Here is a 26,716-nt window from a genome sequence, read left to right as displayed (position 1 = left end):
TGGCTGTTCATCCTCCGGACCAGCAGGTGTCGCTGGAGGGGATATCCCACCGGAAGACGGTACCTCACCCGGAAAAGGAGAACGGAGGGAAACGACGGTGGAGCAATTGTTTTTGGACTGTGCGCAAAGATTTGGCTTTTGTTTGGCCCTTTCGATAATCCAGTGAGTTTTTAACCCACCACCGCTCGACGCACCCTCGCAGCAGGCTTCCGTCTCGCCCTGCTCTCCGCAGAGATGTCCGTGGTGCCTCCCAGTCGTTCGGCCGCCGGCTGGCCGCGCGGTGGTGCCGTTCAGTTCGGGAACAAGTACCTCAGCGGGCCCGCGAAACCGCTCACCCTGGAGAGGACCATCAACCTGTGAGTCCATGAGGCCAGAATAACACACCTGAAGCCGGCAGCACTGTCTGCATGGGCCCGGTGCTCACTGTGCAGCGTCCACCGGCAGGAGAGGATAGAAGAACAAACGATAGCAGCTCAATTAGCTCTTAAATCATTTAATTGGAAAGTGTTAACATGAATAACTATTGGATTGTTCCGTGTTTAAAATACCAGATGGTGGTGTGTAACAACATAGCTATTTTCAGACATTTAGAAATGTCACAGTGGGACAGGTACCGGTGTGAATTGTAAATAGAGTATTTCTCGTAGGAGAGGGAGTAGGACATTTGAGAAAAGTAGCATATTGGATGATTTAATACAGTTTGACACTTTTTTATCAACTTTTCTTTTCTAACATATTGTAGAAAATTATACAATGGTGATTGAAATGATGGCCCCAATTAACAATTGTTTAAATTATTCATTGTTGAACTGAAAAAACAAGTTGAAAAATCACATTGCCATGAGCTCATTAATTGTTTGTGAATGTTCCTAAAAAACATTATTTTCATCTTTCAAATGGGAACATTTTCTTGTTTACTCTGTCATCTATAAAATCAAAGTAAAAAATGTCCCTTTTCTACTGTTGGGGGGCAAAACAAGTCATTTATAAATGTCACCTTGCATGTAAAGTAAAGCATGTAACAGTGTGTTTCTCAATAAATGCAACCCTTGCAATTCTGTGTAATACAGCTTTATTTTTGATTGCTTATTAAGACTTCTCATGTGTGTATTTTTGCTTCAGATATCCTCTCACCAACTACACATTCGGCACCAAGGAGCCTCTGTATGAGAAGGACAGTTCAGTGGCAGCCCGGTTCCAGAGGATGCGGGAGGAGTTTGATAAAATGGGAATGCGAAGGACAGTCGAGGGTGTCCTCATTGTTCATGAACACAGGCTGCCTCATGTGTTGCTTCTACAGCTGGGCACCACCTTCTTTAAACTGTGAGTATCCTCAGAGGCTCCTGTAATAATTGGTAGAAGTGTGTTTTTTTTAGTTTTTTTTAAATTGAACAATCATGTGAGAGTTTGCGTCACTCCTGCAGGCCTGGTGGAGAGCTGAGTGCTGGAGAAGATGAGGTGGAGGGTCTGAAGCGTCTGATGACTGAGGTAGCTACGTCACACTGCAGTTTAGGCTTGTTGTTGCTGTGATGATTGTGGTGTTTTACTTCAAACTTTAATTTGAATTTTAGATCCTTGGGCGACAGGACGGGGTGAAGCAGGACTGGGTGATTGACGACTGCATCGGAAACTGGTGGCGTCCCAACTTCGAGCCTCCACAGGTTAGTGACAACATCGACAGTAGGAAGTTTTAAGGGAGGAAGTAACCATTTTAACAGATGTTTTCACATTAATACATTTTTTCTGTTTGCAGTACCCCTACATTCCAGCTCACATCACCAAACCCAAGGAGCATAAGAAACTGTTTCTTGTCCAGCTGCAGGAAAAGGGTAAATATATTACTATTTAACTTGTTATATTACTGAAGTTTAATAGATCTAAATGGTTCACATGTATTATTCCTTCTTGTTTTCGAAATATTTGCTTCATGTTTCTACAGCGCTGTTTGCTGTCCCCAAGAACTACAAACTGGTGGCAGCACCATTGTTTGAACTGTATGACAATGCTCCTGGATATGGACCGATCATTTCCAGTCTACCGCAGCTACTGAGCAGGTAATCTTTGTGTCTTATGCATGAATTTAGTGATTGTAAAAAATTCCTCAATTTAACTGGAAAAGACTCAGTGGCAAAATCTGAGAAAGCACTTTATTATGTCTAAGGTTCAACTGTGGACAGCAGGGTGGCACGGAGCCTACAGCTCTACAGACTGATATCCATCCTGCTGATATTTCTGAACACAACACTGGAGACCTTTTAAAATTGAGTAACTAAACCTGCAACACATCAGGCCAGAAAGAAAAAAAGAAGACTTGAGTTTGCAGATAAAAAAATAAAAAAGTTATCCTGTTTATATGAAATGAACCAGCAGCACATAAAAGTGTGAGTGTTTGTTACTTTAATTCAAGTTGTCCTTTGATGCACCAGTCACACGTTCAGGTGTGCAGATGTATTTCTTTCTTCTTTTTTTTTTTTTGACTAAATTTGCTCAAAGGGGAAACAATGTATTACAGAGAAATACAGTGTAACACTGGACTCCTGCAAGAGTTAAAAAAAAAAGATGGTCGTCTCTTACCAAAAACTGCTTTTTACAGGTTCAACTTCATCTACAACTAACGTGAGTGAGCAAGAGTCCCATCTGGCTGTCTCTGTGAGTGCAGCCCCGTCTGAGTGAAGCTTAAACATAGAAGAGCAATGTGATGAAAGAGACTCGTCTCTGGCTCAACTTTGACAGAAGAAATATACTTGTCATGTCAGGTATATTTACAGTCCATGGGGGTGTTTATACTGTTAGAAGAAAATGTCATGTGTATGGTTTTTTTTTTTTATCAGAAAGAAACTGCTAGCTTTTGTGGTATCTGAGTGCTTATTCCAGTTTGTTCACGATCTGATTTTATGTTGTCTCAGGAGGTCAGTGTGATTAAACAAAATACAAAATTGAGTTTCCTGTTGTTTTAACCTGTAATAATGATGTGTTTTTTTTTTCTTTTAATAAAGCAGTCCTTTGAGTGTGTTTTTTATAAAGTTCTCAGAGTCGCTGACTGATGCAAAGCTTCAAAAATTATTATATAAATCCCTTTTCAGAAAGTGATTTTTAAGTAGTACTGATAAAACACAGAAAAGAAGGGCAGATACCTTATCATTTGGTTATACCTCAGTTAATGTTAGATATGTACTGTGTAACATTCAAATACTAATTCTAACATTTTTCATTTACATCCACACTCGGTAAAATGGCAAAATATCACCAGCACTGTGATTATTTCACTCATATTTTTTATTATCCTGTGGAATTGTCTTTAACTGCAACACAAAATTGAAAGGTCAGATTGCAGCACACGCTGATGTGCTTTGGAAAGCCTGACTGGACGCATTGTTGAAATTACTGTATGAGGAATGAAAAGACATTTGTAGAAAAAAAACACGTTACCTACGAGCAGAGGCCTTTCTGTGGCCCCTGAAGCACGAGGGTCGTGTTTTTTATGTAGGTTAATTAAATTGAGTGTTTGCTCACTTCCTGAATGTGGCCCGTATGATACAGTATCCATCCTTTTTCTAAACCGCTTATGTTCAGGGTCGTGGGGTCCTGGAGTCACACAAACAAACCAGGCAACGTTATTATAATGTATTCTACATATTTTAGATGAAAACAAATAACTGTATTAACTGAACAAAGATCCACCACATGCTCGCTTTGCTGCCCTGCACATGTAAATATATTTTCACTTCATCTGTCCTAATGTGAAATGTTACATTGAAAAACCATTTATCTTAAGCTGACCTGATAAAACAAGCAACTGCGCTGGGAACCCAGAAACGCTGAGGCCCCCAATATATTGTCTTCTACATATGCTTAAATCACCCAAGGTAAAGTTTGTTAAGCTTTATTTCAGACTCATGGGTTCATATCACTATAAAAATACATCAATAAATGGTTAAATACAGAACAAAAATATACAATCAGATTAAAAACACAAGCAATTTGTTCTTCAAGTGTTTCCAAAAACAAGATAGTGTCAAGGTTTTTTTTTAGTAGGTTATTCAAAACAGTTTGTATAATAAAATCCATCAGCACAACATGAAAAGTGGAAACATTGCCAACCACAAACTTGCTGTTTGCACTTGTCCATCTTGGAAGCCTGAGCCAATCGCTGGATGCATTTACACAACTGAAGCTTTTTCAGTTTTATATGACTACAGCTGCATCACATATAGTGAGGATGCTCTCACAATATATGCCACAAATATGTTTTAACAATTACATGTATGATATTTTTATGGTACAAGATTCATGTAGAACTTGATATCTTTTTCAGTTGCTGAATTACTGTCATTTTTAACAGCGTAACAGACAGAAAAAAGAAAATCACATAACCAAGTGTGATTTTAACCAAGAGTAAGTTAAATAGAGAAAAGGATTTCAGGGTCTTCTCTTCAGTCACTAAATATTTTGCAATTATATTTAGTTCCATCTTCCCATCTGTTCATTGGGGGCTTAACCCTAACGGATCAACACAAGCAAATACAATGATCTATTATAGTAAATCACTTTTTTTCCACTTCCATAAGGACAGCTTTAACACACACTTTTCATTTCAGCCACAGCCCAACATGTAGCATTAGTATCTCCACGTGGTTCTCCAGTTAGCCTGACAGTCTGTACTCGGGGCAAACAGAAACATAGACTCTCACGTCATTTAGCAGCGACGTCCACTTCACTGACACACGCACGCACACTCAAACTGCGTGTTCCGCAGGTTTCAGCTGCGGCTGGTGAGCACGATGGCTTCCAAACGACGTCGGGAAGGTGGCGGGGACGCAGAGAGGAAGAGGAGGCAGAAGAGGAGCGAAGAGAGAGCGGAGCTGGGCTCAGTGCTGGAGGACGAGCAGGTGAGGGGAGCCGTGAAGGAGGCGTGGAGCCGGAAGAGCCGCTGCAGCCTGGGTGAGGTGTAAACAAGTAAACAAGTAAACAGAAGTCCACAAGACATCCTGTCCTGCTGCTGCGGGTCTGCACTCATGACGGATTAATCAGGATTATATCAAACAACGAGTTTTTCTTTTTCTTCTTCCTTTCTAATAACAACAAACAAAACCCTCATTCCCGAGCCCTAAACCCTAACCTTAACCATCCAAGGTAAATGCCTGACCTAAAACCAAGTGTTAACCCTCAAACAACCCATTGGAAAAGGAGGACTGGTCAAAATGTCCTCATTTTCCAAAAATGTCCTCGCTCTGGAGGGTCTTAAGGCTTAAAATGGTCCTCACAAAGATATAAGTGCAGGAACACACACACTCAGGTTTGTGCACTTCCATTCATTGTGGACAGCCAAACTTAAACCTTATCCCTAACCTTTACCATCACCAACTCCTGCCTAACCCTAACCTTAAACTATAACCACAATTCACATCTGATCTCTAACCTTAACCAGGACCTCAGAGATTAAGTTTAGCCGCATAAGGGCCAGACTTTGGTCCCGATAGGAAACACTACTCTTCTTCCAAAACACATTCCCTCACTTTGTTTTGATGTTGGTGGAAAGTTATGTCAAACACATCAGTCCATAATCCTCCATGGGTGTTCATTAATAATAATTAATAATAATAACTCGAATTCATATAATGCCTTTCAAGAGACCCAAGGACACTTTACATGTATCACTAGGGACAAAAGTAAAAAGAAAAGAATCAACACAAACTGGACAGAAATAAACAGCACTAATGGCAGAGTGGACTGTTAACTGAGGCCAAAGGCCTTGGTGATCGGGTGGTGTTTGAGGAGTATTTTCAAGATGTTCAGAGAATGTAGCGGATATATTTCAAACTATAATTATTTGTGAACAGCTCAGTTGGCCACATTATTTTTATTTATTTTTTATACAGGGGATCTGGAGTTGGACTGCCACCCTTTCCCTCACTGTGTCATCAAGAACTTCCTCGGCAGCGAGACCTTTGTAGAAAACCTGCAGAGAGAACTGCTGGCGCTAAACTTCCACGAGAAGTCAAATGATCTCTACAAATTTAAACAGGTAACTATCGGAGATTTATTCCAGTGGGTTTGTGTCGTTATCTGATGTTCCCTCCACTTTGTTGTTGTTTCCATCCAGTCAGAAGACTTAAAGAAGAGAACAGAGCCACATATCGCCGGCCTGAGGTGAGACATGGCTTGTGCTGGATAAATGTGTGGATAAATAGACTGTAATTAAAGATGAAGGACAAGACTGCTCCCCTAAACTGAAGTTAAAGGGTCTCAAATACCCCCTAGTTGCTGGCTGCAGTATACGTAATAAACCCAGTCTCCTCTATGTTAGGGGATGGGACAAACAAAAAAGTCAAAGTACACCCCAAATACATTGTTCCAAGCGCCTCAACTATTTAAAAAATTTCATAAACTGTGACATCCAATTGTCAGAGAGGCTACGACAAGAACTCTTTTTGTGTGCAAGACAAACTTGTGAATGAGCCTGTTGTTTTTATGTTGTTTTTAATGTTCTTTTATCTTGTCACTTGTTTTATCATTGTTGTTTGTACATAATTGTCTGTCTTCATGATGACAAAAGGTCATTTTCTTTTTTTAATAAAGTGTAAATGTTGCCCAAAGGGTAGTGAGACATTCTAAGGTTTACGTATCAGCTCCACCAGGTGGAGCCAGAGTTTACCTCTGTCACCTAATTAGTATATTGTGTTCATTTATTCAAGGTGATGATGATCAAAGTTAACATCAACACTGGGATGGTGCAGGAAATATAAGGGAGAAGTGATTCAGCTGCAGCTCACAACACAGTCAGTGAAAACCTGTATAGAGAATAAAGACTGTTCTTCAGTAGGGTTACAGTGCTGACTGTCGACAACAGTGTTGATGAGAGTTTAAACAAATGACAAGAAACAAAGCTGCTTTTGAAATAGAAATAATAGAAACTGAAATCTGGAGCAGTGAGGGTTTACAGTCCTGCCATGAGGTTCAGTATCAGAGTCAAGAGCAAGAAAGAAATCAAGCAGTAGTCTCATACAGCAGATACAAATATAACAAACCTTTATTTAGATGCAATGTGCAGATTTTTCATCATGTATATGATCAGCTGTGTTTGCAGTGCAGAGACTGCAATGTGTAATTTCTTCTTGATAATTATTTGTTATTAAATGGCACAACACCTACTGCAGAAATACAGCCCCGGAGCATAGACGTCATAATTAAATGCACAATAACGGCCTCTGCTTGTCATCATCTATTATTTATGTCACAACAAAATGTCATGTTAGGCTGTCAGGCAGTAGAACAACCTGTCTGTGTGCTGAGCCTGAGTAAATGTCTCCTTTTATAAAATGTTAAAGGTTCAGCTTTCCTCATAGGACACGTAATAGTATTGCACAGTGAATTGTAGTGTATATATTTTTCTGTCTTTGTTTTCAGATCAGCGCTGTTTGGGCGTTTCCGCTCGTGGCTTGGTGAAGTGTTGGGGGTTGAACTGGAGCCCACAGTGGATATTTCTTGTGCCAGATATGAATACACAGGTGAGCCTGGTGCTCAAACTCCAAGAGGAAGGACTGATATATATTTTAGACACTTTTGATGAATAAACGTATTTTTTTTTTCATTCTGTCGTCTCTCTAGATATTCTGTTGTGTCACGATGATGAGTTGGAGGGAAGGCGCGTCGCTTTCATTCTGTATCTTGTGCCGCCGTGGCAAAGCAGCGATGGGGGAACGCTTGATCTTTACACAACAGATGGTGAGTTTCTGATGTTATGGGTGTGTTTCTTCCCTCGTGTTTAGACATCATAAGTCTTGTACGTATATTTCATCTCTGTCATCAGGTAATTTCCAGCCACAGAGTATAGTGAAGTCGCTCGTACCCTCATGGAACTCGCTTGTCCTTTTTGAAGTTTCTCCGGTGTCATTTCACCAAGTAAGAAAAAGAACTCTGGTGTTTGGATTCAGGGTCTCTGCAGGTCTTACACAATCCTATGACAGACCATTTTATATTGCTTTCTTATGTCTAATCACCTGTAATCACCAATAATAGTTTTCTATGCATCCATACATCCATACATTTCCTTTGTCTTAAGCAGGTCCAGATCATGTTTAATGAATAATTAATAACATTAATAGGATTAATAGAAAGACATTGAAGTCTATTTTAAAGTTAATAGATCCTTTTAGGCCAATCATACATTTTTCATTTATATCGATCATACCTCAGCTGATATGACCATGAAATAGTATTAAAATTGTGTCCTATATGAGATTAATGGTTTTTAAGTTCAACTTGGTGAAGCCTGTAGAAACCCTGTAAATGTCTGTTGCACCAGAAGAGATTGTGATTGAAAATCTAGAGCTTGTGTTGTTGTTTTGCAGGTGTCAGAAGTTTTGTCACAGGATAAGTGTCGTCTGTCTCTGAGCGGCTGGTTTCATGGACCGTCTCTGGAGCGTCCGCCTCGCCACGTAGAGCCAACCCTCCCGAGGAGTCCACACCTACCAAGAGATGTGAGTTTGTTCAAATTTATATACACAGTGTTATTTCACAATCTCCATGGCAACAGCATTAGTAAATTATATTGGGGAAACACATGATCTTCTGTCTTGCAATGAGATGATCGATACCACTCACATCTGTACATTAATTATTAAGCTGATGCCAGCAGTCAGTTAGCTTTGCACAGTCGTTCTCAACCTTTTCGATTCATGACCCTCCAGTGAAATCAGGCCGGTGCACACAACCTTTTCTTACTAGGAATGAGGCTTGATTTACCTCCTCTCAGCTACCACACAGCCTGTGTGCAGCCAGAACATCTTCTCTTACCCGACTCTGGACCTCTTTATTTACAAATTCAGTTCTTATTCTTATTACAACTCATTAAAGAAATTTGCTTAGTCCACAAAGAGAAGAATAATTCCATTTGAGGTAAAAAACTGTCAAAAATATGTGAATTTATTTCAAATATATTATATTACTTTTTTCTCCACAACCATCTGCCGACCCCTGGAAATGATCTTGCAACCCCCCCGTGGCAGCCAGGACCCTCAAATTGAGAATCACTTTCTTAGCATAAAGATTGGAAACATTGGAATGTCGATAAATGTCCTTATTTATTCAAAAGATCATTTCTACCTACCAGTTAAAATGACTCCCACTTGCACCTCTTAAGCGCAATGATTAACATGTTGTGTCAGATGGTTGAGCGAACACTCCTCCTATTTAACGGATGTGAGCATAGCATTGATTCCATGGGCCCCATGCAAAGAAATCAAATAAGTGTATTTCCCAAATGTCAGACAATCCTTTAGCGTACAGTCTATATTCTTGTTTATGTGTTGATGACAGGAGACTCTGCTGCTGGAGTGGGTCAATCCCATTTACCTCGACATTTCCTATCAAGAACAGATCCAGGAGGAGTTTGAAGACAGCTCTGAAATTCAGCTAAAAGACTTTCTGAAGGTTAGTGTCTTCCCCATTTTCTCTTGCTCGCTTATGTCCACGAGTTCTTGTTGGCCGATTGTGTGTTCGTCTTCAGGAGGAGAAGTTCAGGGCGGTTGGTGAAGCACTGCGACTCTCTCAGATTCAGTGGACAAGGAGAGGTCCGCCCAATAAGAGGTGGGATCATTTTCTTGTTAACACTAGTGTGTGATGGAGGGTGTATTTTAAAGACTGATAGCGTGAACTTTATCTGTGTGCGTGCATTCAGATGCTACGAAGCAGCTTCTCTGGACACCGTGCCTCAGTGTGTGAGCGCATGCTGGGAGCTGCTTCGTTCAGAGGCCTTCTTTCTGCTCCTCTCCAACTTCACCGGCCTTCGATTGCACTTCCTGTGTCCCGCTGATGATGACGATGAGAAGAAAGATGAGGAAAGAGAAAAGATGGGGGAGCAAGAGGAGGCAGGTGAGGCAGAAGCCACGTCATCTTCAACGGAATCTCCATCAGCAAATGGAAACAGGGAGAAGGGTGTGTGTCAGATCGAGGTAGTGTCGACAGGTTTGTACAACTTTGCTTTTGTTTTGACTGTGTGTGTGTGTGTGTGTTTCCTCAGAGCTGAGCACACCTGTATGTTGTGGTGAACTGCGTCGATGGTCTCATGGCGCCTACACTCTGTTGCATGATGGAGAGGCAGCACGAGCAGAGTACGCTCTGGATCTTCTTTTACCTTTTGGCTGTGCAGGTGAGTGCGCACACACACACACACACATACACATACACACACACATACACACAGAATTTTTTGTCAATCAATATTGTGACTGTTATTGTATGTTCTGTTTCATAGACTGGCAGTCAGAGTTCGGAGGATTCTCGTGTTACGTTGCTAATGAAGAGGATGAGGAGGTGAGTGCTGATCACGGTGAGCAGCGCAGGTGGACACATGTGGTCGACACTTCACTTATCATCATCATCATCATTGTTTTCATCTTCCTCACAGCTCCTGACGGTGTATCCAGAGGACAACTCCCTTGCACTCGTCTACAGAGACAAAGAAACTCTGAAATTTGTCAAACATGTCAACAACAAAAGCTCTTGTGATTCTGCTGGAAGTTCAGCCTGCAGAGCATTTTATGACTTCTCTCTTGTGTACTATGAATAAATATTCACATCATTCTTCATTTATCTCATGTGTTTCTTTACATCTTTTTTTATTGTTGTCTTTGTGTTATTTATTCATGTGCATAGATATTACCCAGGCTTAACTATTATTCTCAGTCTTTTAAAAGCAAGCTGAGGTTTTTCAATGAGATTAGATTCCTCCCTTTTCATCCACATGTAAGATTTTGGTTAAATCGTCTGTAGACATGATTTCAGTTTACACCTGCTAAAAGTGGATGAGAAGTGAGAGTGGATGAGATGAGACAGACTCCTCCCTGTGTATGTCAGACAGGTGTCCTCCATTTTATTGAAACAGGAAGCAGTAAAGCCATCTGTGGGTTTTGGTTTAAATGAAATTAAAACAAAAGATTAGGAATAAGAGTGTATCTGCTATTAACAAGGTAAAAAATAAAAGTCAAAATATAAAATAATTTGCTTACATTATGGAAGACCAGCCACTCTGGTAAGTTTTTTGAAATAGAACTTTGACGTGACAGAATGCTGCTGATATCTTTTGAAATGAAAAGGAAATCTGTCATCCAACAGAAACTTAATTTTACAAGACTCACATTTTGTCATGTGGCAACGTGTTACTAAGATTTTGTTACAATCAAATTTTCCAACAAATATGTCCGAGCGCACAGCCCATTAACAACAGAATCAAGCAATTCTTTTTTATCATCAATACATCTGATTCAGATTTTCCTTGTGAACTTTGTGGTTCCGGTTGTTTTTCAGCAGATGTTTTGGGCTGATCTCAGTTTAGAAAACCACAGTGAGTGCACACTCACGGCAGGAACACGGGGCCTGGGGGTCAACCACAAGAAAACAGAAAATGAAGTGAATCAAATCACTCTGTCTCCTGTGAACACGGTAGTGATCAGTCCGACCTCTTCATGGATCATGTTTCAGTCGTTACAAGTTGCAGCGTGTGAAGAATAAGTGTGTGAGAAGCTTCGACCTACATATGAACATGCTAAAAAAAACAACAGACATTTCCTTCCCGTCATGACTTTTTCCCCGGGCGGCATGTAGATCATTTCCACCAATGAGAGCTCGTTTTTACTTCTGTCCAGCCAATGGGAGGCCCGGACGTCCCGAGCGTGTCAGTGGGAGTGATCTCTCAACAGGAAGCGTCGGTGAACAATATAAGCAAAAGTTTGAAGGTAAGTTTGAAGCGACTTTAAAGGTGTTTTTCTCCACATTTAGTGGAAACAGCAGCCTCCGTGTCTGCTCCGGTGTCTTTTAGCTGCGGAACGATCTCTTCATCTGTGTGTTTGGACGAGGTTTTACGTCAGTCATGTCTGCTGTACGGGAGCTTCACCCACACGCAGCCTGCTTACAAAAACACACAGCACCAGACTCCATTCACATTTTGAACGTTTTAACACAAACTCTTTGAAAAGTGAGATTTATAAAAGTATACAGCTGCTGACTGCTGTTGAATCGATCAATATACAATACTACTTTAAAATGAGCGATTAAAACACATCTTACACAAGGCCGCATTTATCATAAAACGTGTTATTGGGCCCAGAAATCATCCCCCAACGTACACTAATATATATATATATATATATATATATATATATGTTATACATACATACATACTTCTCTAGATTATACTTACATACATACGTACATGAATACATACAAACATGCATAAAAGCATACATATATTCATACACAGTAACATACATACGTGCATACACAGTAATATACATGAAGAATCTTAATAATTGATGTCTCTTAGTTGTTTGGTAAAAATATTTCATATAAATATACACTTTGGTAGCAGCTTGTTACATGTTGATATTTTCCAATTCTTGTTGCCTATAAATCATCTGAACATCTCTTGGTTATTGACTTTTGATCAGACACAAGTCTCACACTATATATGTTTTTTGACATCAGTTAACAGTCAAGTGAGTCAGATTTCATGTTAATGAAAGAACCATTGATTACAGGTGTACAGTATTCCTGTGATAAAATAATACCACCTTACTTGCTTGATGTTTTCTGTGTGTTACTTGACGCAGAGAAAAATTGCAGGTAATCTTATAAAACTCAACTTTCCTTATACTGCATACCTTCACCATGCTGATTGGTCAAAGATCATCTAACATCATCACAAAGAGGTTAAATTACTAATTTGTTGAAGCATGTTCTCGTGTGAATTAATTATTTTGCTTTACCTAAATGTCAAACGAGCTCTCCAGGGAATACTAGATGTTGCCTTTTGGCAGCAAAAGCTAAATGATATGTTTTAAGCTCCTGATGATCATTTAATCCTCGTATATCTGGTGAATTAATCTCACAGTATACTTCCAGAGGACCGGTAAATAGGATAGCATATAATTACATACTGGCCAAGTTGTGGAGATTCCTGTAGAGCCAGTCACCAAGCATACTGTGTATTAGTGGAATATGAGGACTTGTACATAATCCAGCTCAGAGGATGCTCTTTCCACGCAGAGCACGGTGCATCCTGTGCATGGAGACGACACTAAGGGAGAGAGCTGGCGGGCTTCAGTGGTTCATCCAGAGCGCAGGAGTCAGGGGCTGGACTGGGGGAGGGGAGAGCTGAGATTAAACATGTTTTTATGTAATGAGGGTTTCAAAAGGAGGTTGGGTTAAAAAAGGATAAGGTGGAGTGAGTTCACAGCCAGGAACCAGTGGGACAGACGTGGTTTTAACTCCAGGAATAAACCTATTCTGTCCGTCACTGGTTCGGTCAGTTGGATTCAGTGAGAAGGTTATGTTTTTTATTGTAATGGTGATGAAGTCACTGGAAACGGTCAGAAGTTTTTCTCATCACATGTTTATTATTTTAGTGTTGAGTAATGAATTGATTGATAACTTTTTGATTGATGGATTCATGTTTTAGTCCATAACACGTGCATCACAATTCAAGCCACAAGTGATGTCTCGAAATAATGCATAAAAAATAGAATGGCCTCACACTCCCCTTTAGTGTAATCAAGCTTCTCCTATTTCACAAACTCATAGATATAAGTCCCTAAACATTCCTGATTATTTTTCATCAAGATCCATGAATCATTCCCTGGGAAAATGGTGAAGACTGTAAAAGACGCCATCTCAAAATGTTAAAAAAAAAGTGAAAAAAGTTCCTTAATTCTTCTCTTACCCATACCAGGTCCTTTCATCAAGTTTCATGGTTATCTGTTCAGTAGTTTTTGTGTAATCTTGCTCACATAGAAAAAACTAAAGTACCGAGGTGAAAACATATCCTCCTCAGCAGATGTAATTAGAGAGGTTTGATTTTAGCTGATAGAAAACAGAAAGGCAGAAAATTCTGACTTTTTAACTAAGAGAAGTAACCTGGCATCCCTTTGAGGAAACAAAGGGTTAGGTAGGTGGGTAGGTTAATGCTTCACAGCTCCCAATGTGACAGGAGGCTGCTGGACAGGGTCTTTACTCTTAACCTATTTGAAGTTAGAGAAAACACAGATACTGACATGTGGCAAAAGTGTGAAGAGGAGCAAACTAAGAGGCGATAATTATTTTTCTTCCCGGTAATTTTACAGCAACTCGACACAAGCACTTCTTTGGCTTTACCTCAGCACTGTACACTCTATTCTCTGTGTCTTTGCAGTTGTGTTGTCTCAGTCTGCAGCTCACACAGAGGATTCTTTGACGTTTTCTCACCAGTGAAATTATGTGGCGTGATGTGTGTCTCATTTTGCGTTCAGAGTATGGCGGACAAGACTGTGGATCATGGGCCATGGACAGGATGTGCAGTTATTTTTCTGCAGTCGCTGTGTCCCAATGTGAACCTGCTCTCTCTCTACAAAGACCGACAGGGAAAGTTCATCGTTTTCAAAGTCATCAAACTGACACTTATAGGTGAGCATGCCAGAAGAGTTTTTTATTACATAAATGTTTTGTCTCTCATGTCTCTTTCATTAAGGAATATGTCCCGTTGTCAGATTCTGCAGGAGGTCTGGGTGGTTATGAGATACTGAAGATTCATGACGCTGATCCTTTCCTGGGGGTGGAGGTGAAGTTTGTGGATGTGGCAGCATGTCAGCAGTTCTTGGAGAGCTACAGCTCCGGAGCGGTGCGTCAGTCTCTCTCTCAACACGCCTGCCGGCTTTTTGCTCTGCCACAAGAGCTGACATTGGAAACTCAGCTGAAGGCCAGCACGCACATCCTTGACCTCTACATAGACAAGCTGGAACTTTGTCTACAGCACATCCACCTTTCACAGGTATTCCTCATGTTTCCGCCTCTTCTTTCAAGATGGATGACATTGTATTCATATTCATATCAGGATGAAATGACTCAGTGTTCAGACCTGGTATTAACATCAGTCTTGGGTGATCAAATAACAAGTGGGCAGCTCTAAGTACATGATGAGGATGCATTTGAGATGTGATCAGTCAGGTGCTGAAATGTGGCCATGTTTGAGGGACCGCCCTCTCAGCTGACTTCCTCTAACCTGCTACATTGTTTTATAAACTAACAGTATTTTCACACTGCTCAATGTTTGTGCTTGTGGCCACCGACACAATATCAACTCTGATTACCACATGTTGATTTGCTCTTTTTTTAAAAATTAGAATATCTTATTTCATTGTAGAGCTGCATTGATTGGCTCAACCCTCCTGGCCCCAGTCTTTCTCTCACAGCTGAACACCAAAACACAGACCCACAAAACACACACACCAACATTGATGATTGATCTGTCTAAAAAGCCAGACTGTTCAAAAACAGCATAATTCGTTTTTGCAAACAGAAATGATGTATGTGTATATTTGCATTTAATGGGAGGAAGTGGTCAATTGAGAAGTTGAGATTCACTCTAAAACCAGGTGTGAACTGACAAACCTAAGATTTTCTACCTTTGATAGGATGACTGGAGTCATTTGTTATTGACTTGGGATCCAGGAGTCCTTTCTAGGACTATACAACAAAACAGGATAGATCCTGCACAATATCAATAAAATGAATGAATACCTTTTCTTTTTAAGTTTAAGCTCTGATCACCTTTGAATTAAAATTACAGGTTAGCTTGATAACATCATAAATATGGCCCCAAAGCCGCAATGCAACAAAGATGATTACACCTGTGACAACTATAATAAAAGTAAATGAAAAGGTTATAAAAGAATCTTTAAACTCCTGAATTATATCTGAATTATATCTGATGCAACATGGCTCCACATGTTGGAGAACTAATTTCACAAAATCGGAGCAGGAACAACAGAATCAACAAGCACCGCAACCTCGAAGAAAACCATTGCTCAAAAAAGAGCAAAATTAAACTCAAAATTTAAAAAAAATTAAAAGAAAAAAAATTAATAATGGCTGCAGGAATTACAACTTGTTCACCAGATAGAAAATGTCAGACTGTCTCACATCATGTCTGCGGTAGAACTATGTTGTGTAATGGCTTAATCTGTGAGGTTTCATTGCATTGGCTGTGTTTTTTGCGTCTTTGTCATTTTGCATCAGCCCGAGCGCCTGCGCGATGAGGAGATTGATGATCTGGAGCAGCAGCTGCAGAGTCAGGCCCTCGGTCCTGCCCCACAGTCCACCTTCATCACACAGGAAGAGCCTCCTGTCCCCAGCAACTGCTTCAAGTTTCAGAATAAAGTGTTTGGTGAGTCATGATGAGCATTTGTCTGTTTAGTCTTGTATGTCCTTCACAGACTCCACCGTAGAGTGTAGCTGAAAGAAGTCACAGTGGAGACAAAAATAGCATCTATATCAAAGAGGCTTTTCAGTTAGAGATTCTCGATCCAGTTAAATAGAAACCCGTGGGTGGGACCAGTCAAATAATGAAAGTATTTGTTAACATCAAATCTCCATACTCTTGTTTTACTATGATTAAGTTCATTTCTATAAATTTCACACGCAATTCTTTACTTCCACTCATTGTTAAAGCATAACATACATTTTAAACTGATTCCTCATCAGGCAGCCATTTGGTTCACTTACTTCAACAATGAGTTACAGTTTCAAAGTAATGTCTTTCTCTTCCGCATCCTTTTTTATACCTTTTTACCCTTTGAGCTGTCTTCAGGGTAGTTGGACTTGCAATGGGGATGATCGGGAAAATATCAATAGGCCATCAAGTGGGCCACTGAATGAGAAGGCCATCAAAACATCTATATAGGTTTCACCTGCACAAAAGAACAGACACGGTTAGTGACCAGCTGGAGAACACAGTGGTACAGAAAGAACTTTACCTCAAAAGCCCAACATGTGAAAAGGAGAGGGATTATTTTAATGTTACTCTAGATCTGCTGGTTGTGTAAATTAAACAGGCTAATTTATAGGGTGATCATATTTTTATAATTTGTAACACTTTACCTGAGTCCCCCCCAAAAAACAATACTCATGTTGTGCTTTGTCGTCATTGGAAAAAGCTCTGATGAATCAAATAGGCCTGACCTAAACAAATCCTGATGATGTCCTTTAAGTTTAAGGTGGACAACAAGTCTGTTGTATATTATGAAAATGTTTACTGTTTACACATTCACACTGTTTATGTAATCACACTTAAGCACAGTTTACATTAATGTTTTTTTCGTTCATCCCTTATCCCTTGGCCTGTCAGAGGACCGAATGCTGACGGCAACAGATGTTCAGAGCTTTTCTAATGGAGTGGGCCGTCAGTGGAAACATGTAGGAAGGGCCCTGGGGAAGAGCTGCCATGCTCTGAAGGGTCCGGCCATAGACAACCTGGCCTACGAGCACGAGCGAGAAGGGCTGTATGAGCAAGCCTATCAGCTGCTCAGCCGCTTCATCCAGGCGGAGGGGAGAGCGGCCAAGCTGAGCCGGCTGGTCAGAGCACTGGAGGACTGCAAACTCACCAGCCTGGCTGAAAATATTCTGGACGTAATGCCAAGAGAGTAACACACACCTGTGCTTTTGTTCCACACGTACAAGTCGTGAAAACTGAGGCGGACAGGTCCTCCCTACATGACGAGTGGTTGACTCTGTCCTGCCTGCTTTCATTTACAGTATGTTTGTTCTTGATTGATGTCTGTCATCTTCACATTTAAAATCATTCCTGTGTGTGCGCGTGCGTGCGTGCGTGCGTGTGTGTGTGGGTGTGGGTGTGTGTGTGTGTTGGACAGGTTGTGTGAACACAGGCTGACATCTCTGTGAGAATTGTGTGATTCATATCTTGATTCGATTTTCAATTATTAGTAAAATTGTTTTCATTTAGAGGAAATGATCTGTCATCACTGTTACAAAATGAGTTCAATGCACTGTTTTAACTGTTATCATTTACCTCTTTTATCTCTGCTTTATATGTTGATTTACAGATGCAACTTGTTCGGTCGTCTTGTTTCTGAACAACTGAAGGTTATTGATTTTTTTTTCTATAAAATGGGTGCATACAAATTAAATGGTTCTGGAAAAAAAATCTTCATGTTTGTGTTTGATGCATTAATGTAATTAAAACTGAAAAAATGATTTTGTCAAAATTCCCTCAGGTATAATTTGAAGTTAATCCTCCCTCCCTGCTTACCATCACTCGCTGTCACTCACACACGTGCACACGCTCATATGATTAAACTGCTGATTACTGTGTGTGTGTGTGTGTGTGTGTCAAGCTGTGGAGCTTCGGGTCACAGAGGTGGAGATTGGAGCTAAGGTATGTGTGTGTGTGTGTGTGTGTGTGTGTGTGTGTGTGTGTGTGTGTGTGTGTGTGTGTGTGTGTGTGTGTGTGGGGGGGGGGGGGGTGTTATCTCTCTGCCTGGTTGTCAAAGAGGAAATTCACTGATGGATGGAGTCTCCACTGGTTTCATTCAGAATCCACTGTAAAATCCCAACCCCCCCTTTTTACTCCACTTGAGCATCCGTCCAGATGTGATGTGTGGATTAGAAGCTTTTATCACACACACACAAACACTTATTTCTGCTGTATGCTTTGACTCTACAACCCCCAGTGAAGACAGACACAGTTTTATAAGTTATGATAAACACACACATGCAGACACCTTGCTTTATGTCAGCTATAACCTTCTACTACTGAAGAAACTGACATTTTGGGATATTTATGAGCTACACTTTAAAATATTATACAACTATACACACTGACTGATATAATTAAATAAGTCTAAATATGGTCATGGTTCAATGGTTTTAGGCAAAATAAATATTTATACTGTGTCTTTACTTTGTACTAATGTACAAAAGGCAGTAGAAAACATTTAGACCACCAAAGACCATTTAACTTTAAATTATTTTGTAATTTTATATACTTGATTGGTAGCTATTCCATAATTTCTTATTCGAGCGGTCAAATTTAGTGTGACCTCAGGGAGCCTGGAAGTAACTGGGAAGAAAACATGGACACTAAAGCACACACAACAAATAAAATGTCATTTGAAAACACTGTAATTCTATTCCTCATTTCTATTTTACTGCGCTTCATAGGGAAATGCTCTTTTTACTCCCTCTGAAATGTACTAGAATACAGGCATGAAGTAGAATAAAACATAGGCTAAATACCCAGGTGAAACAAAAGTACCTCAAATAAATATTAACTTTATTTACACATGTATAGTGTAGTCTTTATTTAGGAATTAAATAACTCTTAAGCACCTTATTAAGCACTCAGGTATTTACATTGTATTGACATACAGATCTGCTCAGAAAGCTGTATTTTTGCTTCTCAACTTGATTAACAAATATAAAAACTGACAAAATCGATAAAATACAAATATAATTTTTTCATAGTAATGTAAATGTAGTGCATGTATGCTTGTACATTTATTAGATAAAAGTATCTAGTATATAGGGTAGTAGAAATAGTTAATGTAGCATAGTTAATGTAGGAAATGTTAATGTGGTAAATATTGTTAATGCAGGCTAGTAAATGTACTAAATGTAAGATGGTTATTTGTGAATTTAGGATCATAAATGAAGTAAATGCTGTAAATACAGGCTATTGAATGTAGTAAATGTTTAAACATAGGAAAAGTTGTAAATGTGATAAATGTTATGACTGTGTTAGATGTAGTCATGTAAGTCAGTGAATATTAAAGTACTAAATGTTCTACATAAATGTTTTTAAAATAGCATAAATGTATATTGTTGTGTTCTATGCAGTACGGGCTGTTGACATGATTGAACGTCAGAATTGAGGTGAGGAGTGTGCAGCAGCAGCAGCAACAGACAGAACAAACAAAACAGACAGAACAGACAGAACAGACGGAGCATCACTTCCACGTGAAGTCTGTTTAATGTGAATAATCTTTCACAGGCCGTGATTAAACCTCGGCCCTCTGACGTCACACAGATTGTCTGCGGTAGGTGAGTCTCGCGCGGACAGCCGTGCACTCTGCTCGTGCTCTCGCGCCCCTCCTGCCTTCCTTCGTGAACATATGCGATGAAACCGCTCGCGCTCCCTGTCATCATCATCATCACCATCACCACCTTCATCATCATCATCTTCATCAGCGCCGCCCTATAGAGAGAGAGAGAGAGAGAGAGAAAGAGAGAGAGAGAGAGAGAGACCCCCTCCCCACCTAACAACAACCCCAACCCCGCAGGCTCGAGCACAACGACCCCACCCCCCAACCCCCTCAGAGCTAGGGACGGTGCGAGACACACTCTCGGAGTCACGGAGGAAGGAGCGTCTGCGGATCCCGGCTCTTCTGCCCTCAATCCGGGCCTAATGCTGTAGCGGACCGCGCGGAGGTAGAGACATCGCGCTGACAGAGAGTCGGTGAGGGACCGGAGCGACGACGGGATTGTTCATTCGCCTGGAAACATGGGATGTACACTGAGCGCCGAGGAGCGCGCCGCTCTGGACCGGAGCAAGGCCATCGAGAAGAACCTGAAGGAGGACGGCATGGTGGCCGCCAAGGACGTCAAACTGCTGCTGCTCGGTAAGAGGAGAGCCTCCCCGGCCGCGGGGCCGCGGGGCCCGGCTCGGCTCGGCCCGGCTCGGCTCGGCTCGTGCTGGTGGTGGTTGGGACTGCATGGGGCGGAGGTGCTCTCCGTGGTACTGATTTCATTGCTCTCACTCTGCCCTCCGTTTCTCCACAGGCGGCGGAGAGTCCGGCAAAAGCACCATCGTCAAACAGATGAAGTGAGTGCTTTTTATTCTGATTCTATTCGACCGTTTTTACTTGAGTTTTATTTCACCTCTCTGCGATGGAGGCAGAGTAAAAGGCCCGAGATTGCGCCTCCCCTGTCTGCGCTCAGGCAGGTTGAGCCGCCATGTTTCGAGAGGCCGTAGCCCCGGAGGAGCAGAGCCGGTGACTCGAGCTCCTCCTGCGGACCCACAGTGACGCTGCTGCCGAGGCCGCAGCGGTGCGTCCCACAGGGCGCTGTTCACTGCCCTGGGTGCTGAAATGTAGTTAACGAGGGTTTTAGTTGACTACAGGGAGCGAGCGACTGGGGAGATGTGGGTGTTGTTCCTCTCTCTGTCTCTCTCTCCCTCTCCCTCTCCCTCTCTCTCTGTATGTGTGTGTGTGTGTATTACAGTGAGGTCACTACAGCTCCATTAGTGAATACCTCTGCTTTTAATCTTAATGGCTTTAAGTGCCCGATATCGCCGGGAGTACTTTGCCTATAAAGCGGATTTACGGAGAAATATGGCTCCTAAACCCGCATCTAAACCTTCCCCTTTCTAAGCCAAATCACCCTTTTTCACCGTTTTTTTTTTTTTTTTTTAAATCATTGTCGTTGTTTTCTCTAAACCTCTTAGTTAAGTTTCTCGACGTTTCAGTCGCGGTCCATTGAATATTTTGTCCCGTCTCAGCCTGCGGTGTGTGTCTGTGCCTTCTGCTCAGCTCAGCCCGGCCTGCAATGCACTGACTGCGCCCTGCCTCCTCCTCCTCCTCCTCCTCCTCCTCCATGCCCTGCTTCCTTCTCTTCCCTTCACCTCATTACCCTCCCCGTGGTCTCTGGTTTGTCCATAAGTCACTGCTCCGTCCTGGAGTCAAGACACCGGAGCTGAAAGGTGTTTACCAACACCCTGCCTGGTTTGTTTGAGCCTCAGCAAGCAGTAGATGGATGGGTACAGTCTATAGGCCATACAGTGCAGGTATTGGAGGGGATATTTATTAAATTATGCTCTACTGTGATTTTTCTGCTAATCATCACCATCTTCTTCACATGCTGGTCCAGGGTTTCTTTATGTAGTCTGATCGAGGCCTGACTGTGGTCGTGAAATTACACGTGTCTTTAATAGAATCTAGAAAACCACAAAAGCAACTTTGTAATAATTTAAATTGTCAAAATAAAGGTAGTGTCACATCTGTAAAATGTGAGTTATCTGAATTGAACGAGAGCGTACTTCACTGACATGTAGTTCTGAGCAGGCTCATCACTTGCAGCTGTAGAAATGTCAGTGGTGTCTATTTTTACACGTTTCAGACTCTGTGATTGGTCAGTTTAAGTTTTCATCAAATGCACACGCTGCTGAGCTGAAATGATTCGTCCATTCAATTAAAAATTGATCTGCAACTACTCTGATCATCCATTAATCATTTGTTTAAGCAGATGGAATAAAAATCCACCAGTTCTGACTCAGTTCAGTATGGATATTTACTGGCTGTTCCTCTTCGAGGTTTTGGGCTGTTAGTCGGTCAAAATGAACAGATTATGAAACTATGAAAAGCGTTTTTTAAACTACTTCTGAAAATGTTATAAACCAAACATCAAATGGAGAAAATATTCAGATTTATTGACAGTGAGTATATTGGTTATTATCATTATCAATATAAAGTTATTTCTTTAGCATGTGAGGCTTATTTACTTATTCACGATTAATTACACTGTACAATCTTTGACATCTTCCTTCTCATTCAGGGATTTTCTCAGGTAAATGTTTAACAGAGGCAATAAACAACCAAGATGCAGATAAATCTCACACCTTAACACTTGTCTCAGTTATTTTAGAGCTGAAACAGAAAGCTGAATCTTTTAGCATGAAGGAATAATCAGTTGAACCTTTTGTTTTTAGCAAAATGCCCCAAATCAACCAATGCTTCTAAAATGTGAACATTTTATGCTTTTTTTGTCATATCTGAGAGTAAGATAAATATCTAGGAGTTTTGGATGGTTGGTCACACAAAACTAAATATTTAATATATGATAATAATATTCTGAGGAAATTTAAAACATTTTCACTGTTTTTTGATATTCCATGGACCAACAGATTAATCAGCAAAATAATCAATATATCAAGTAATGGCCTTTGTAGTGTGAAACTACATTTCTACTGCTTTTCCTTTAATATTAATGTTTTATTTCACTTTTTATGACGATAGTGGGGGTGGTGTTTGATTCGTGCCCGGTGGTGGATCTCCTCTATAAAACATCTTTTCATAATGTCCTCTGATGAAAAAAATTATAGGTCAAAACCATCATCCCTCATTTATTTCCCATCAATCACTCATCACAAAGGAGACAAAAAAGAGAAACAGCGGTGATCTTACATTTTCTGATTCACTGATATTCTGTGGATTCAGTGCATGTGAGGTCAGGGTGGGTAATTAATGTCAACCACATTTCAAGGAGTTTAACCATGTGGCACTAAATGTAACAGTAGAGTCTGGTGTAGTGAGAGTGATCAGTGCTCTGACTGATTCCCCTCCTTTGTCCATCATAAATTATAAATGACTTGAAGTATCACATTGCTGTCCAAGTAGTGATCAGAGACCAAGAATATGATCAATTTCTGTCCCATCACACACTGACACACTGAAAGATGCACACACACACGCACATACACACCCATCCCCACCCACCCACACAATGCTCAATAATCTGCCTATACATTTGGAGCTTTCATTTTGAAATGTCAGTTGTTTAGGTCGTGCAGGAACATATGGACGTGTGTTACTTTTTCTGTTTAGTCCGAGCTTGTGTCTAATATCTGTGTGCGCCTGCAGGATTATCCATGAAGATGGCTTTTCTGGGGATGATGTGAAGCAGTATAAGCCTGTGGTCTACAGCAACACCATCCAGAGCTTGGCAGCCATCCTCCGAGCCATGGACTCACTGGGCATCGAGTTTGGAGACAAGGATAGAAAAGTAATTCTTACACCTTAACCCCCCACCCCCACTCCTGTGGACTGACTAGAAACTGAGATTGTATTTATCCATCCTTAAAAGGGTTGAAATGTGAGTCTTCAGACAAAAAGATTTCAGCAAAGATTAAAAGATTGTTTTTCATTACAATCACAATATCTGTGTGGGTCAAGATGTTTACTTGATGCCCCTCACATGGACTGGATAAAAAGATTTATCATAATGTTAAATGTGTTTGTCCAGGCCGATGCCAAGCTGGTGTGTGATGTGGTCAGTCGTATGGAGGACACAGAGCCGTACTCTGCAGAGCTTCTTACAGCAATGAAGCGTGTCTGGACCGACGCTGGGACTCAGGAGTGCTTCAACCGTGCCCGGGAATACCAGCTTAACGACTCTGCTCAGTAGTGAGTAACCCTTAAAGGATTTCTATTTGCAAAAAACAGACAAATGAAAAAGAACAGTCTCGTTGATCTGTCTTTCTGTTGTCACCAGCTACCTGGACAGTCTAGATCGGATCGGGGCAGCAGACTATCAGCCCACAGAGCAGGACATCCTGCGAACCCGAGTGAAGACCACCGGTATCGTTGAAACCCACTTCACCTTCAAAAACCTCCATTTCAGGTAACAAACACGGAGTCGTTGCAGTGTCATAGTGTTTTTTTTTATGGCATTTTGTCTTTTCATTAGGTTCAGATGATTCTGGCTCTGCATCCACACTGACTTCTTGTTTTCCCAGGCTTTTTGACGTGGGAGGTCAGAGGTCAGAGAGGAAGAAGTGGATCCATTGCTTTGAAGATGTGACGGCCATTATCTTCTGCGTCGCTCTGAGCGGATACGACCAGGTGCTCCATGAAGACGAGACAACTGTAAGTATGACTGTCGATAGTATCAATGTTCTCTAGTGCACGGGCCATGGCGGGGCTTTGGCTTATGTTAAAGGCTGATACCAAGGATTCCTGGTGGCTTATTGGTCAAGATTCATGCCATGAGACTGCAACGACCCTAAAGCCCAATATTTACAGACCGATGATGCCAAATCTTTATACTTTCTGTACCACACCCTCAGTCCTTAGACAAGGTAATGAATGAAGAACAACCTCTTACTGGGAAAAAAAGGCTTGAGAAACCACATGAAGAAGGATTTTTCTGTCCGGACAGACAGTGAAATGTCCACTACTTCTACTAAACTGGAAAATTAAGCTATTTAGCCATTTTAAGGGATTTAGGGATTATTTTATTTCTTTTTGTTTTTAGTACATTTTAATGGTTTGTTCAATGTCAGCCAGGTTTCAGGGGTTGGGTTACAAGGAAAAATCTTTAATTTTTGTTTAATTCAATACAGATATAAAATGCACACTACAAACGTGAGAATATGATACAAAACAATCATTACATTCTCCAAAAATGACAACAAAACAATACAAATATTAAAAATATTAACAAACAGAAACATAAAAAAACAAATGGACATTTCCAGGATCTGTTCAATAACTCAAATTATTCGATTTACAATACCAGTACATCTAAACACTGATATAAACATATAACAGGTATACAGCACATCCAAAGTCTCATATAGTCCAGCTCTTCACCAGCTAATTTCATGTTGTGCTACTTTGTTTTGTATCTGTAGTCATTATTCTCTCTTAAAGAAATTGACCATGTGATATCGATTTAAAAAAGAAACTTAAATTAAATTTTATTGTGTATTTTCTGTCATCCAGATGCCTGGAGTTGGATTAAAACGTTTATTTGTTCTGCTCCTCACAGATATTAAATAAAATAAAGTGTGTAACATCATCATCAGTGACATTCAGCAGTCAGTCAAACTGTGAATTGTGTTCTCCTTTCCTCACTGTTACATGTATTCTTCCTGTAGAACCGCATGCACGAGTCGCTCATGCTCTTCGACTCCATCTGTAACAACAAGTTCTTCATCGACACCTCCATCATCCTCTTCCTCAACAAGAAGGATCTGTTCGCTGAGAAGATCAAGAAGTCGCCACTGACGATCTGTTTTCCAGAATACACAGGTGAGTGATTCCCGTTGTTTACTTTCACTCTGAATCAGATCACAGTGATGAACACGAATCCTTCATGCTGTCTGGTCTCTTCTCTCCTCATCTTGTCTCCAGGTGCTAATACTTACGACGATGCTACTGCATATATTCAGGTTCAGTTTGAGAGTAAGAACCGCTCTCCCAATAAGGAGATCTACTGTCACCTGACCTGTGCCACAGACACAGGTAACATCCAGGTAGTGTTTGATGCCGTCACTGACATCATTATTGCAAACAACCTGAGAGGGTGTGGCTTATACTGAGGCCTGGCCAAGCACAGAGGTTGTCATGGAGAGTATGAGGTGTTAATAATGATAATTTTGATGATACTTAAACACATAAAATATGTAATTCTACACGTCCGAATGGACCCAAAGAGCTGCCGTCAGACACCACACTGGATTTATTGCCATGATTTCTCCCCTTTGTCTCTTTTTTTATTTCCGTACACAGCCCCAGTTTTTTTGTCATATCAAAATGTGATTTTTGAGCTGAATGTTTCATGTTTCGTTGATGAATGTGTCAACAACCGGAACGACACAGGAGTCGCAGCTCTCACAGGCCAGAAAATACATCACGGGGAACGGGCACCATTTTTTTAAGCACAATGTTGAATATTGTCTCATTCTTTATGTGATGGTTTTTTTTTTATGTACAAGTCTCGAGGCATTGACATCTGCACCACTGAATACAACCTCTGGTGCTCCATTTGAAGAGCTGCTGTGTGTATGTGTGCGTGTGTATGTGTGTGTGTGTGTTTGTTTGTGTGTGTGTGTATGTGTGTGTGTGTGTGTGTGTGTGTGTGTGTGTGTGTGTGTGTGTGTGTGTGTGTGTGTGTGTGTGTGTGTGTGAAGGTGGAGGAGATGGTTGTGATGTTGGGGAGGTGCTGTACTCGTGGCTGAGGATTGTGGCTGGAAAGAAGGAGGCTATTTTAACTTTCAGGCTGGACAAAGCTTGCCGCTCCTTTGGTCCCACACATGACTGAGCAGCCTGCAGGTCTTCTCTCTTTACTCAAAACATAATGAAAGAGACGATTCTTCTGTTCAGAGTGGCTGCCC

General features: G+C 40.9%; 4 protein-coding genes across 5 annotated transcripts; all 4 read left to right on the top strand.

The window, feature by feature from the left end:
• The first annotated feature begins 24 nt into the window (after window positions 1-24).
• nudt21 (nudix hydrolase 21) lies at window positions 25-3,023 on the top strand. Of its 2 annotated transcripts, none has more exons than XM_020098968.2 (7): window positions 25-356; window positions 1,123-1,323; window positions 1,425-1,488; window positions 1,572-1,661; window positions 1,754-1,829; window positions 1,940-2,054; window positions 2,594-3,023. In XM_020098968.2, exons 1-7 carry the CDS (start codon window positions 235-237, stop codon window positions 2,613-2,615), a joined length of 690 nt encoding a protein of 229 aa, XP_019954527.1. In that variant the 5' UTR covers window positions 25-234; the 3' UTR covers window positions 2,616-3,023. The 2 variants fall into 2 exon arrangements, with proteins under 2 accessions (XP_019954527.1, XP_069379591.1); XM_069523490.1 differs by having other exon boundaries at window positions 2,162-3,023.
• Window positions 3,024-4,690: 1,667 nt separating this feature from the next.
• Window positions 4,691-10,589, top strand: ogfod1 (2-oxoglutarate and iron-dependent oxygenase domain containing 1). The gene is made up of 13 exons (XM_020098697.2): window positions 4,691-4,941; window positions 5,880-6,025; window positions 6,104-6,150; window positions 7,408-7,508; window positions 7,609-7,725; window positions 7,811-7,902; window positions 8,352-8,480; window positions 9,319-9,432; window positions 9,509-9,588; window positions 9,680-9,936; window positions 10,022-10,150; window positions 10,256-10,314; window positions 10,409-10,589. Exons 1-13 carry the CDS (start codon window positions 4,782-4,784, stop codon window positions 10,568-10,570), a joined length of 1,593 nt encoding a protein of 530 aa, XP_019954256.2. The 5' UTR covers window positions 4,691-4,781; the 3' UTR covers window positions 10,571-10,589.
• Window positions 10,590-11,574: 985 nt separating this feature from the next.
• On the top strand, window positions 11,575-18,035 carry tradd (tnfrsf1a-associated via death domain). The gene is made up of 5 exons (XM_020098699.2): window positions 11,575-11,735; window positions 14,283-14,436; window positions 14,520-14,800; window positions 16,048-16,195; window positions 17,156-18,035. The coding sequence occupies exons 1-5, from the start codon at window positions 11,649-11,651 to the stop codon at window positions 17,452-17,454; spliced, it is 969 nt and encodes a 322-aa protein (XP_019954258.1). The 5' UTR covers window positions 11,575-11,648; the 3' UTR covers window positions 17,455-18,035.
• A 2,155-nt stretch (window positions 18,036-20,190) lies between these two features.
• On the top strand, window positions 20,191-26,420 carry gnao1b (guanine nucleotide binding protein (G protein), alpha activating activity polypeptide O, b). Its single transcript, XM_020098799.2, has 8 exons — window positions 20,191-20,444; window positions 20,605-20,647; window positions 23,460-23,601; window positions 23,842-24,002; window positions 24,091-24,219; window positions 24,335-24,464; window positions 25,478-25,631; window positions 25,734-26,420. Exons 1-8 carry the CDS (start codon window positions 20,327-20,329, stop codon window positions 25,919-25,921), a joined length of 1,065 nt encoding a protein of 354 aa, XP_019954358.1. The 5' UTR covers window positions 20,191-20,326; the 3' UTR covers window positions 25,922-26,420.
• The last annotated feature ends 296 nt before the right edge of the window (window positions 26,421-26,716 follow it).

This window comes from Paralichthys olivaceus, chromosome 1, assembly GCF_024713975.1.
Source record: "Paralichthys olivaceus isolate ysfri-2021 chromosome 1, ASM2471397v2, whole genome shotgun sequence".
Classification (NCBI taxonomy): domain Eukaryota; kingdom Metazoa; phylum Chordata; class Actinopteri; order Pleuronectiformes; family Paralichthyidae; genus Paralichthys; species Paralichthys olivaceus.
The sequence above is the reverse complement of the archived record's forward strand: the minus strand, read 5'-3'. Positions and strand labels throughout refer to the sequence as shown.